Source organism: Pinus tabuliformis, chromosome 4_1 (assembly GCF_031772625.1).
Source record: "Pinus tabuliformis cultivar Carrire ecotype Pingquan chromosome 4_1, CPIR1, whole genome shotgun sequence".
In the NCBI taxonomy this organism is placed as follows: Eukaryota; Viridiplantae; Streptophyta; class Pinopsida; order Pinales; family Pinaceae; genus Pinus; species Pinus tabuliformis.
The window spans coordinates 907,044,878-907,058,661 of NC_142303.1; the positions used below are offsets into that span (position 1 = coordinate 907,044,878).

The window sequence follows — 13,784 nt, forward strand, 5'->3', positions numbered from 1 at the left end:
TCAACAATGTTTCATATTCACACTACATATCAATCAATTAATTGGAGGTTTTGTCTTATTAAAGTTTGTGTGTGAAGAAGAAGTGTTGTGTGGGGAAACGAGTGTGTGGAGCAAGGAACATAAACTTTCTCCTGAAATGTTTCATAACTTTGCATATTAAAAAAACACACTAGAAAGAAAACAAATAACAGAGAAAAATTATTTCACTATAATGCACATAGGCTCACTCAATTTCATTATCAATGGTATATATTTATACATGAGGAGAGGTTTTCTATCTCCTATAATCTCTCAATTATTTCTTATAATTTCTCAAAAATCACTCCATAAATCTCTCCACAAATATCTCACTAAAAATAACAACTCTAATAATTTCAAATGGATCAGTATTCCAACATGTCTTGGTAAATCCCACTCCAGATAGTCGTTGGCTTTAATAATAATCCCGCGAGAAGTGATCCCTTAAGGTGGATCTACCTGAATATTTCCTCAGGGAAAAAACAACACTATTTATTATGTTCTCTCTCAGTTTTGGTCATGGTGATCGTGGTCCAATTAGTTCTTTGCTCTACTAATAAGTGGATAGGAAGTGATTGCTTCGGGTGGTTCTGCTCAAATATTTCCTTGGGAAAAAAACAACACTATTTATTATGTTCTCTCCATGTTCTGGTCATGGTTATCTTGGTCCAGTTAGGTTGCAATTTTATTTTAAACACATGCTGGTTTTTGTGGTCCGCCATGTTCTAATTATTAAGGATGTTCAAGTGACTAGTTTGGTTTATATCCGTTGGCCAACAAATCTAGTAAGAGTGAGGCCAACAAAATTTTGAACAAATGTAATCACTACTATTATTTTGCTAATTAATAGAAACAATTTGACTTAAAAACAAAAAACAAAACAAAAACATCCAAAATATGAAAGAGTAATTCCCACATTTGCATTTTCCCAAATTAAATTTTGCAACCACTTAAAAACTTATAATATTATATTAAACACTATGTATTCATGTATAGAATTATCATATTTAATATAAATATAAAATAATAAAGTATAATGTAAATAATATTTTCAAATCTAAATTAAAAATTAAATTATAAAAATTAAAGAATATTAAATTTAATAAAACTATAAAGAATTTATAATATATCAAAATCATTATGTAATAACTATATATATATTATTTATATATAAACAGAACTATATATAATAATTCATAGTCTAAGTTAGAGACAAAATGACCTTTTTCAAATTATTTTTCCTCGTTAATTTTAATCAAAATCGAGCAAAAAATTTTAAAATCTTAAGTCATTTAATTTGTAAAATTTGAGTGTCTTATGGTTTTAGGGTGCTAAATTCATTTATGCATTCAAAAATATAGTTTAAACAATAAAAAATCACAATCATACTTAAAATTGTATTGCCAAATTTGGATGAAAAGGTTATTTCATCTATAAATTAGACTATAATCTATAAATTAAAGTAGCCCTAAAAATGGTATTCAAATATAACACAAAAAAATTAAAAAAAAAAAAATTATAATTAAAAATCATATTACAAGTGATATAACAAAATCATTTATGATAAGTTCTCAAAAAAATGAGAAAGATTATTTTTTACATTTTCATCTTCCCAAATTAGATTTTTCCACCACTCAACCTCTCCAACTATTCGCTACAATCTGGATAGTTTCTCCAATCCTCTTGGAAATATCTGCAATAAAGGAAACCCACCTATCTGCAATAAAGGAAACCCACCTATCTGCAAAAATTTAAGATTAGGCATTGTGTTGTCATCCCACATGTCATGGGGTCCCACCATATCCTCTACCTTCCCATAGTCTATCAGATTCAACTTCTCCAACATTGGAAAGTCGCTACTCCCGAACTATAACTCTGTTAGCTCATTGCAATTGTATATTAGAATTTCCCTTAAATTAGATAACTTCTCTAATACCAATATTATCAGAGATGGACAATTAAATATGTTGAAATGTTGAAGTTGTGGCATTATTCCTTCATTGATCACACTAGAAGGTCCCACTATAGTTGGACAATTGTATAGTTGATTAAGGGTAAAGTCCTTGAGCATCAGAAGACCACCACTCTCAATTTCCAGTGCTTCAAGCTCGCTGCAATCTTCGATCTTTAACTTATTTAAGCCTTAATGATCTTGACTTAATGCAGAGAAACTAGGCCTTCATGAACCTGACTTGATGCAGAGGTGTTTGGAAACTAGTGCCTTATGATGGTGTCTTTGATGATTGCAAAGGAGTTGTAGGATGTCTGACAGGGTTTGGAGATGCTTACAAGTGAGGTTTTGGGCAAAAAGAGGGTTGAACATAGGGTAACACAAATAATGGAAGGGAAACATGCATTATAATTCACCCTAGCAGGCTTTTCACTTGAGTTATAATGGAATTCTCGAATGAATAGGGTGTGTTATAGCCTGTAGGGCGAGAAAATGAAAAACAACCACTCGAAAACCAATGTATTTCATATCGTATTTCAAAGAATCTTTGAAGAGAGTGGTTGATTTAGTCACACATTGATCATCTGTTCAAATTGATCTGGAATGTTAGGACATGGCTATTTATATCCAAGTGTTGGAAAGATGTTTGGTTGATGGAGGAACACATTCTCCTACTTAAGAGAGCATAGAAAACCTGTAAAGTGAGATGGGACAAAGCGATGTATACCTAGTTTAGATTGCAAATATTATGACAGAGAGGAAAATTATGGTATACACATAGCAAGGAGACAAATTGCAAGCAAAATACCTATAAGTGATGGAATGTTATACACCCATGCATTGGGTTAGAGATTAGATGGCTAGTTTTGGACAGAGGTCGAGCTAGTTTGACAATGTGAATAGATTGATGACATAATAAAGCTTATTGGCTCTATTGTTTTTATATAGCTAACCTGGTGCTTGTAGGGTTTGATTAGCAGAGATAGAACTACTAGTATATTGTTTGAGATGTCATATGGTTGAGTTTTATATGTCTAAAAATCATGAACGCCATATGTATGTGAGAGCTTGTATTCTGGTGTGATTTATATGTTTGATCCATGAGTGGCAAAGTTTCTTTTTAGACAAAGTGCTTGTATCTTGTGAGTGGTTCAATTATATGCTACAGTCTATAATGTGGCATTTGTCATGAGTTTTCGTTAATGGGATGTTGTATATGGAAGAGTGAGAGTAATGTTACTTATTGTTAAGAGATTATGAGATTCATGGTGTTGAGTTGATGTGAGTAGAGATTGGTTGAGACAGTATTGTTGAGAGTTAAATTGTAGTGAGTGATTGATGTATTCATTTAATTGTTTGTATTGAGGTCTAGTCCGAAATATTTTGAAATGTGGCCCTAGAGAGATCGAGGAGGTTGGGGCCACCAAAAAGTGGTGGCTTGCTAAGATAGGAGTAGTGGTTCCTTGCTGGTGGTGACCAACTAAATGTTGTAAAATAAATTATTTGATTAATAGAAGAAAGAGAAATAGAGCAACAATAGTAAGGTGGTTTTTGTCCCTTCGGGGATTCCATTAGAAATATCTTGTTTCTCATTGTGCATGATTGTTTTATGTGTCATGGCTCTTATGTGTTGATTCTTGATGTAGTTGCATGTTCAAATTTTCTGTTTATATGTTGGGTTATTTATTGTTTAATAGATTAACGAAAAGGTTTTAAAGTTGCTTATTTGCTATCAATATTGATTCACCCCTCACTCTCAGTAGTGACCTAGTTTCCAACATTAGATTCCTTTTTCATGCATTTTCAAACTGAGATCGATTTTGTTCTCCTTCTATATTTCTTCTACTTCTTCATTTTACTCACTGCACTAATTAGAATCCTTATACACCACTTTCGTGCTCCTCTCCTTACTTTCTTCAAACTACATTCTTGCTCTTCGTACCACATAACCACTTCTATATTTGTGAATGATCGCCGATGTTGTGCAACTTCACATCTCTTTCTCTAACTTACTTATATTCGACTAAATGAAAATTTCTTGGGAAGGCTGACACACAATTTGGAAAAATGTATTACTCTTTTCATTTTCATTGCTAGAAATCCGATTCAAATGACCCAGATTCTTATTTTCATAGCCCCTTGGCTCCTTGAGGGCTTAACTTTATAATCATGAAACCTTGCAACATGACCATGTTCCAACAAATCCAAATCCAAGTCCACTTAAATGTAACAAATTATTGATGTTCTGGATTTTTCGTATACCCAGATTACTAATTCCAACTTTAGTGGCTTTATCATCATCCCCATGCCCATTAATGAACATCCCTTGCTTTCTACACACAAATTCTCTTCATTTTTTATTGTATTTCATGAAATTTTGTGAATCATATCGACAAATTCATGGATGAATATTAAAAGCATCTAGACAATAAATGTGAGCATACTTTTCAATGAGATTTGTATAAATCCCAATGGATCTCATAATTGTAGAGAGTGGGTAGTTCAACTACCAATTCCCATCAAACTACTTTCTTAGAAATTAAATATTTAAATTTTTAAATGACTATAGAATTATGAAAAACAATCATGTTAGTGAGGACAAGATTCCAACCATTTTACCATGCTAGCCCTTACTCATGATTCATGCTTCACATAGTTGCTCATCCTTTTTATTAATTATTTGGACTTTTGCTTAAAACAAAATACAATACATATAGTTGTTGCTTGAACCAGGCCAACATTTACATGTATCTACAAACAACATTTATTTCATTAATTACAATATCAACTAGGAATTAAAATGGGAGTATTACATTTTTGTGATTAATATCTTTTAAGCAGTGAGATATTTTTAAAATATTTTAATGATACTTCTAAATATTGTGAGAGTGTACAAATATATTTATAAATTCCCATAAATATTGGTATAAATTAATATTCATTTTTTTTATTTTGAAAATAAGAATATTAAAATATATCTTATTTATTTTTTAAATAAGACTTTCTAGAAAAATAAATATAAATTATTAAATAAAAATTTAAATAAATTAATTCAAATAAATTATAATTTTTTTTGGAATACTTTCTATTACCTAAAAATAATTATCAAATAAAAACTTAAATAAATTATAAGAAGAGAAATTTAAATTAATTTAATAACGAAAATATAAATTAATTAAGAGAAAAAATATAAATTAATTAAATTATATAAAAATAACATTTAAACATCACACATTGTCATTGTCATTCCGAAATAACATTTAAATAATGTTAAACACAAAATATCTCACACTTTCAAATTAATAATATTACAATGTGTATAACAAAACAGTGATGATGGTAATTGTGTACACATCAATATTCAATAAAAAAATGTGCCAGTCTATTTTTCACATTTTCATCTTGCCAAACTAAATATTGCCACCACTCAGCCTGTCCATTTATTTGCTGCAACCTGGACAGTTTCTCCATTCCTCTTGGCAATGTCTTGAGTAATGGACACTGCGATATCCTCAATACTCTAAGTTGAGGCATTGTTTAATGTCTTGAGTAATGGACACTGCGATATCCTCAATACTCTAAGTTGAGGCATTGTTTGGTCATCCCACGCATCATGGGGCCCCACCATATTCTCTACCTTCGGACAGTCATACAGAGCCAACGTCTCCAACGCTGGAAAGCCGCCGCTCCCCACCGCTAACTCCCTTAGGTCATGGCAGTCGTATATACCAATTTCCCTTAAATTAGATAGCTTCTTTAATACCAATCTTCTCAGCGATAGACAATAAATTATGGTCAAACGTTGAAGTTTGGGCATTACTCCCTCGTTGATCACACCAGAGGGTCCCACTATAGTCTCACACCTTTCTAGACCAAAAAGCGCCAACTTCTCGAGCATCGGAAGACCAAAACTCTCAATTTCGAGTGCCTCAAGCTCGCTGCAAGCGTCGATAAGTAAGCTCTTTAAACGAGGTAATTTCCTCGTTCTCAATCTCTTCAACGAACTGCAAAATCTTATCTCTATATCTTCGAGTTGGGTCATTGTTTCTTCACTGGACAAAACAGAAACAGATGATCCCACCATCATGCTTTCTAATTTGCTTACAAACTTAAGTGTCAAGCTCTTCAACATTGGAAAGCCCGACCCACCTACAATTCCAGGAAGCTCCCTAAGTTGCTCACAGAACGACAATTCTAAAACTCTCAGGTTTTGTAACTGAGTAATGCAGTTGGGTAAACTTACCCCCTCATAACCCGAGAGTGTAAAATGTTCCAAGTTGTTCAGATTATCCATGTTGAAGGGAAAAATATGCTCCTCCCCCACATCATCTCTATCTGCATCGTAGACGCAGCTTACCTTCAACCTTCTTAGCTCCGTCGATGTAGTCATTGTACTTTCTTTATTTTTACATTCTAGCCTTGCCGTCAGCTCCATCAGATTTGAGAGATTTGCAATATCCTCCACATTTATAGCACAATAACCATGCGACACTGACAAGAACAGCTTGTTCAATGAAGTGAGGTGAGAGATACCATGTGGAATCGCCATTAAGCTCTTACATCCTTCTAACTTGAGATGCTTTAGATTTGTGAGATTTCCGATGTTGTCCGGCAATGCATTTAGTGATTCACAATATTCAAGATTCAAAAATCTGAGACGAGAAAGATTACCTGTGCTTTCTGGCAAAGTCTGCAAACTGTAGCAGCCAGTCAATTTCAGAAATTCAAGTTGCCCCAATGATGTTGGCAACGATGTTATTGAGATGCATTGAGAGAGATCAAGAACCTTGAGAGACAATATGGCCGTGGAGAGAAATCGTTGAGGAACCTCTCTAATGCTTTCATTGTTGGCCAACACCAAACTCACAACTTGTGAACAAATGAGATCTGTGGGGAGATCCTGAATATCATTATGACCAACAGATATTCGTTTGCAATCCCTAATCTCATCTTCAGTAGGGAAATTTTGTAGATGTTGAGCTGTGGCAAACAACCACTTCTCCTCACTTCGGCCTATATATATTGCCAGGTCGCGCACCACATCATGAACTTTTACTCGCTTCCCCGAATCCATTCTAGCCTGAAGCCCTTGCGTAACTTTATAATTTCTACCTTCCCACGATTACCTTCAGCAACATGTTCGAGCAAACCCCGATCTACCAGTACATCAATGTACTCGTGCCCGGCATCCATTTGGGTGATGAGCTTTTCTGCGCTCCACATTTCTAGCAACGTCTCCACAGCAATCTCTGCATCCTCAGGAAACACGGCGCAATATAAAAAGCAAAGCTTCAAGTTACGAGCAGGCAAATTGTCATAGCTCCATTTTAGCCTTTTATAGAGCTCTGCATCAATGGTGCTGTGACTGGCCCGGAAGCAAGGATCTGCAATTCTCACGAGAGTCAAAGCACGCTTCCATTCATCTTCAGTCTTTTTCCGGCTCATTGCTGCAGCAACTGTGTTTAGGGCCAATGGCAAACCTCGACACTCAGAGGCAATTTCTCTAGCTATACCCTCTATATAATTGTTGTTCTCCCTTGGAAGAACCCCATCTGTAAAAGCTCTTGTCCTGAATAACTCCCACCCTTCTTCTACGGACAGGGGTTGTATACTCAATGTGTACCCTTCGCTTGCCTCCATCGCGAAGATCACTTCTCTGCTGCGACTGGACATTAATACCTTGCTACAATTGTGATCATCCTCAAATGTCACGCCGACCTCGGTGAGATCGATTGAACGCCACAAGTCGTCCAAAATTAGAAGAAATTTCTTCTCTCGAAGCGATGCAGACAGTTTCATTTTCCTTATATCTTTGTCAGAGATGCCCTCGAGCTTTAAATTAAGTGTCTCGGCCATGGAGGCCTGCAAATTTGTAATCTCATACTTCTGAGAAATTGTAAGCCAAATTACTGCATCAAAAATACCTCTCACCTCTTTGAAGTGGTTGTAGACTAGTTTCAGTAAAGACGTCTTGCCGGCGCCCCCATGCCATAAATGCCGACCATCCGAGCTTGGGGATGAGCTTCACCAAGCCATGCCTGCACTTGCATCCGAGCAGATTCAATGGAGGAGCCTACGAAGCCGGAGTGTGGAATAGGTTGACGAAGCACCTCTGCCTGAGACGCTGCGGCGGGCGCAATCAGTTGCGTATTGGCACATACTGAAAATTCCGTTCTCAGCTCTTCAAAGACTCCATCAAATCTCGTCTTCCAATCTCTAATGTGGGTGGACAGCTTGGGGTTGCGGAGGGAGCAGCAGCCGAGACACCGTGGCTGTGGCTCCGCACGAACGATCAAATCATCGACCTCTTGAAGGGCATTTTGCATTCTTTCCAAACAATTCTGGACGGGCTGTGGGAGCGCTCTCTGCTGCTCTCGGAAATGATTTTCAATATGGACAACAAAGCCCTGCATACGGGTGAAGTCAGTTTTGAGATGGCGGACATTTCCCCCATCTCAATGATATCCGTCATTCTTCGGATGACTACACCGATAATAGGGCCTGCAACATTGGCTGCCGCTACGTTGGCTGCGGTTCCAATTCCAAAATCCGCCATAGATAAGCACTAGAAGCAAAAGAAGGGGCAGATGCAAGCGTAGCGCGAGAGGAGCGGAAAAAGGCTGCGAGAGAGTAAGCGAATTTGAGAAATGCAGGTGAATTACGAGTAAATATAAGAAGAGAGGAGAGGAAGGTCAATGGCGCTGTTAATATTAATATTAATATTTGTAGTCTCTCAGCTTTTTCAAAACGTTGTTCCCGCTTCGTGATTTTAAAGGGAATCATGCCAGCGGGCCTTAATTCGTCTCACTTTGAAAAAGTTGGAATTATTGTACTTTTAACCTTTATAAAATGTTGGGAATTACAACAACGTTGTGTTAAATATTTAGAAATTGTAATAATGACACTTTAAAATATTTGGGTGCGTACAAGGAGAGCCGAATCATGTTGCTTTGCAATGCTGGAAATGTATTTTCCAATCTTTTTGCAGAGAAGACAAATAATATAAGTGTCATCGGTCTTTGTTCGGTAAGTTTTGATGTGACAGGAGGATAAATAAAAGTTCGATTTTCTGCCGTTCGGAACAAATCACATGGACACTTGGAAAAAGTTAGCATAACAGCGTTTGATTGTAAATTTCTTAACTCACAGTCCAAAGATTATCAATACCAAATATTTCACTGACAAATTTAATATGATCTTTGTTTAAGATGACATACCTTGATTAACAGCGGAAGAAGTAATGGCTGCCATCTTCTGTCTTCTGTCTTCTGTCTTCTTCTCAGAATTCGGTTTCTCTCCTCTTTCCCTCACTTCCTTTATGCGTTTCTTGATGGAGAAGAATACCACTCTTGTGTGTGGGAGAGAGAGGACCCAATCCTTTATATATTATTTAACTCTAATCTGGTACGTCCATCATATACCAATTCAACGCTTAAGATCTAATGATTTAGATTAGAAACTGCTTTAAGATAAGATCTAAAAGCTTTAAGATTAGATCGGGTCACATTAAGATTAGAAACTGCTTTAACGTTAAAAAGCAATGAGCCTTTTGCTGTTTCTAATAGCAGTTTCTAACATTCTCCCACTTGACCCGACTATTCATAATATTAAGTGTTGAACATCATATTATGATAAATTGCTGAGAGTTATGGCGGTTGTGCACTATTAATTCAAATGCATTCCCTTCCATATACTACAATACCAGCAATCCATCAATTCATACTCATAATTTATATAAAACAGCATAATGGTCCACATAATGTCTTATATCATAATGATTAAACATAATATCTTTATAAAACTCTTTCTTGTTTTAAAATTACATCAAATACGTACTACTACATTGAAACAAGAAACACATGATTGTATATCAGAAACACATAAAAGAGCTCAGAATGTCACACATCAATTATTATTAATACAACCAAGACCCATTCTTTGAACATGTTCCTTAAATTGTCTTGGTTGTAACCCTTTCGTCAAAGGGTCTGTAATCATAAGTTCTGTCCTGATGTGCATGATTGACACTCTTTGTTTCTGAACCTCATCTTTCACAACAAGATACTTCAGTTCTATATGTTTGGCACCTTTAGAGTACTTGTCGTTCTTTGAGAAAAATACTGCTGCAGAGTTATCACAATAAATTTTCAGCGGCTTGCTAATGGTGTCGACAACCGCAAGTCCTGAAATAAAGTTCTGCAACCATAATGCATGAATTGTGGCTTCATATCATGCCACAAATTCTGCCTCCATAGTGGATGAAGCAACGATAGTCTGTTTCGCACTTTTCCATGATATGGCACCTTGAGCAAACATAAACAGGTAACCAAAAGTCGATTTTCTAGTATCGATGCATCCAGTAAAATCTGAATCGCTATATCCAATCACATAGGATGCCTCTCCCATATCTTTCATTTCAAAGTTCGTCGAGAGAAATTCTTTAGTCTCATGCAATATACTTAAATTATTTGCAGCAAGCAAGATGTCATCAACATAAAGGACCAGTAAAATAAACTTGCTCCCACTGATCTTTTGGTATATACAGTGATCAACCGTATTTTCCTTAAAACCAAAAGATGTAATAATGGTATTGAACTTAATATACCATTGCCGGGATGCTTGTTTAAGCCCATATATTGACTTCTTAAGTTTACACACCAATTGTTCTTTACCTTCTACAGAAAAACCCTCAGGTTGATCCATATAAACATCCTCATCAAGATCTCCAGACACTCCTTGTAATCAACAATTCCAAACCACATAATCATAATCTGATTCTTGCATATAAACCACATAATCATTAGAAATAGCTGACCTACGATTTCTTTGAGGTCTTCTTAATGCTACTTGTTGTGGTTCATGCATATCAGCATTATGTAAGTCATTTCCTTCAGGAAGTACTTCTTCATTTATATGTTGTTCATTATCATCATGTTGTTCTACAACAGCTGGAACAACATTTGGAGTAATAGTAGATGGAGGAACTATTCTAGGCAATGTAACATTTACCCTTGTTTCCTTTATTTCTACTATTTCTCTTCTAGTACTCCCACTGACTTCACCATTCTCAATGAATCTTGCATTACCAGTTTCTAATTGCCTCTCAAATTCCTTTACAAACGTCTCAAGGACATTCACAGATTGAGATTTTTTCATGAAGCAAATAGACATAACCATAACGGGAAAAATCGTCAATAAAAGTGATGAAATACTTTTCTCCATTAAAGGCTAGAGTGTCCATAGGTCCGCAAATATCAGTGTGTATTAGTTTAAGAAGCTGGCTGCTTCTAGTGGCTCCTTTCTTATTATGTTTGGTTTGTTTACCTTTAATACAATCCACACATAATTCTAGATCACTAAAGACAAAATTTCATTACTTACTAATCTCATCATTCTTTCTTTGGATATATGACCTAGTCGTTTATGCCACAAGAAAGCAGAATTTTCATTCAACATGCTACGTTTACATCCAACATTAATTACTACATTCAACAAGGAATTCGCATAAGTGTCATTCAGTTTCAACTTATATAAACCATCAATTAGAATACCAGAACCAACATTATCAGTATTCTTATATAAATCAAAACAACCAGATCCAATCATACATCTAAAACCAGAAATATCCAATTTACTTGCGGAAATAAGGTTTCTAGATAATGAAGGTACATAAAGGGTACTGTATAAGTTTAATACATATCCACTTTCTAGAATTAGACAATAAGTCCCAATGCCTTCAATTGAAGATTTCATTCCGTTTCCCATAAAGAGAAAACGATCTTCATTTGGATTTATGGTTCGGATCGTAAGAAATCCCTGCACATTGTTGGAAACATGAGTTGTAGCACCAGTATCAAGCCACCATGTATTAATAGGAACTTCAACTAAATTTGATTCAAAACATACGAAAGATAGATAATCACCTCTCTTTTCGAACCAAGCTTTCCTTTTCGGACAGTCACTTTGATAATGTCCTTTCTTTTTACAGAAATGACATTGAACATCCTTTAGTTCCTTCTTTTCCTCATCCTGCCCATTCTTAGCAGGTGCCTTTTTCTTCTTGAAATGACTTGATTTTCCTTTCTTTTCTTTACCAACTTTATTACTCACAAAACTTACTGACTGATTCACTTGATTTTTCAAACGTCCTTCTTCCTGAATAAGTCTACTGGCCAATTCATTAACATTCCACTTATCCTTTATAGTGTTATAGTTAATCTGAAAAGGTCCATATTCAAAAGGTAGCGAGTTCAGGATGAACTGGACAAGAAAAGAATCCTCTACTGTAAGTCCCAGGGAGTTTAACCTTGCTGCAATATTAGTCATCTCTATAATGTGCTCTTGCATAGTTCGCGACCTATCAAACTTCATGGTCGTGAGTTCTGCCATAAGAGTACCAGCGAGTGACTTATCAGCTGAACGAAAACGCTCTTCCACAGACTGCATATATTCCTTAGCACTTTCTGTTTGTGGAATTGTTGACTTGATGTTGTTGGCAACAATCATCTTAATAAACATAAGGCTCAATCTGTTACTGCGTTCCCATGCTTTATGGTGTGATTTTTCTGCCTCAGTACTGTCTCTTGTAAGAGCAACAAGCTTATCCACAAGGAGTGCCAAGTCAAGATCCTGAATACCTAAATGGAAATTGACTTGTTCTTTCCATTCAGAAAAATTAACACCAGTGAACAATGTAACAGATGAAGCATGTGTATTCATGGTAACTCCTGCAAATTAAAAATGAAATAACTATAAGCTCATAACTAACGCGATTCAGATGTAGACATAATAGTATAATATAGCACTCCTTTGGGTAGATACTATCTTATACTTAACATAATTAAATACCAAAACATAAGTAGGTAATAAATATATTCAATTAAATAGAACTGACATCTTTGGATGATCAATATTTATTTAATCAAAATATCTATCAAACCTCATCATGTCAACTAGTTATAGAACAAGACTTTCCTTTGGGTAAGTTCTCAGGTTCTATCATTAGTGACGCCAGTTTTTAATTGGTATTATTATAACTGGCAATTTCTATCAATAATCATTATGTCACTTATGCACTAAATGATTATTCTGATTTTGACCACTTTGGTGATTAACAAAATCATAAATCTCATGTGCATAAATAATTTGCAAAACAACATTCTGATTTTGACCACTTTGGTGATTAACAAAATCATAAATCTCATGTGCATAAATAATTTATAACACATACCTTATGCAAAACAATCAGTCATAGAGCAATTACTTTTATGCCCAAATTTCAAACGTCAGGAGTTTCTACTCAACTCTGTACTAAAAATGATTGCTTTGTTAGTCTTCTTACAATGCACAAATTCGACTATCTACCAAGATTCAATAACTTATATTCACCACATTTTAATACATTCATTCCAACATACACAGTGAACACACAATGATATGGTGAATAAATAAATTGTGAGATTCATATATGCAGGAATTCTATATCACAGGGATCCCAAATTTTATTAAGCCTTATGGATCCATCATTATTTTTTCCCGAAACCCTAGCGATTTCTGCAAGCCCACGACTACAGCCCTCACAGGCAGAGCCTTCGCACGGCCATTGCCAAAATTAAAATGAAAGAGAGACGCCTAAGATAAGCACGCCTATATCCCCAACAAGCCTTACGGTGACCGCTACGAAACTTACAATTTAAAAAAGGGCCTGTTCATCATTCAATTTGTGAAGCAAACAGGTGTCAATAGGCGCATTAGATGAGATCGTTCCAATTGGCGTCTATCTCTGTGCAAAAGGGAAGAGTCCCATAAGGATCAG

General features: G+C 35.4%; 1 protein-coding gene across 1 annotated transcript; it reads right to left on the reverse strand.

Annotated features, from left to right (window-relative positions):
- Positions 1–5,489: 5,489 nt before the first annotated feature.
- Positions 5,490–8,557, reverse strand: LOC149179083 (putative disease resistance protein At5g63020). Its single transcript, XM_089422344.1, is given in 4 exon segments — positions 5,490–7,028; positions 7,082–7,956; positions 7,959–8,414; positions 8,417–8,557. Coding segments are annotated over 4 exon segments (2,979 nt in total). The 5' UTR covers positions 8,526–8,557.
- Positions 8,558–13,784: the final 5,227 nt, after the last annotated feature.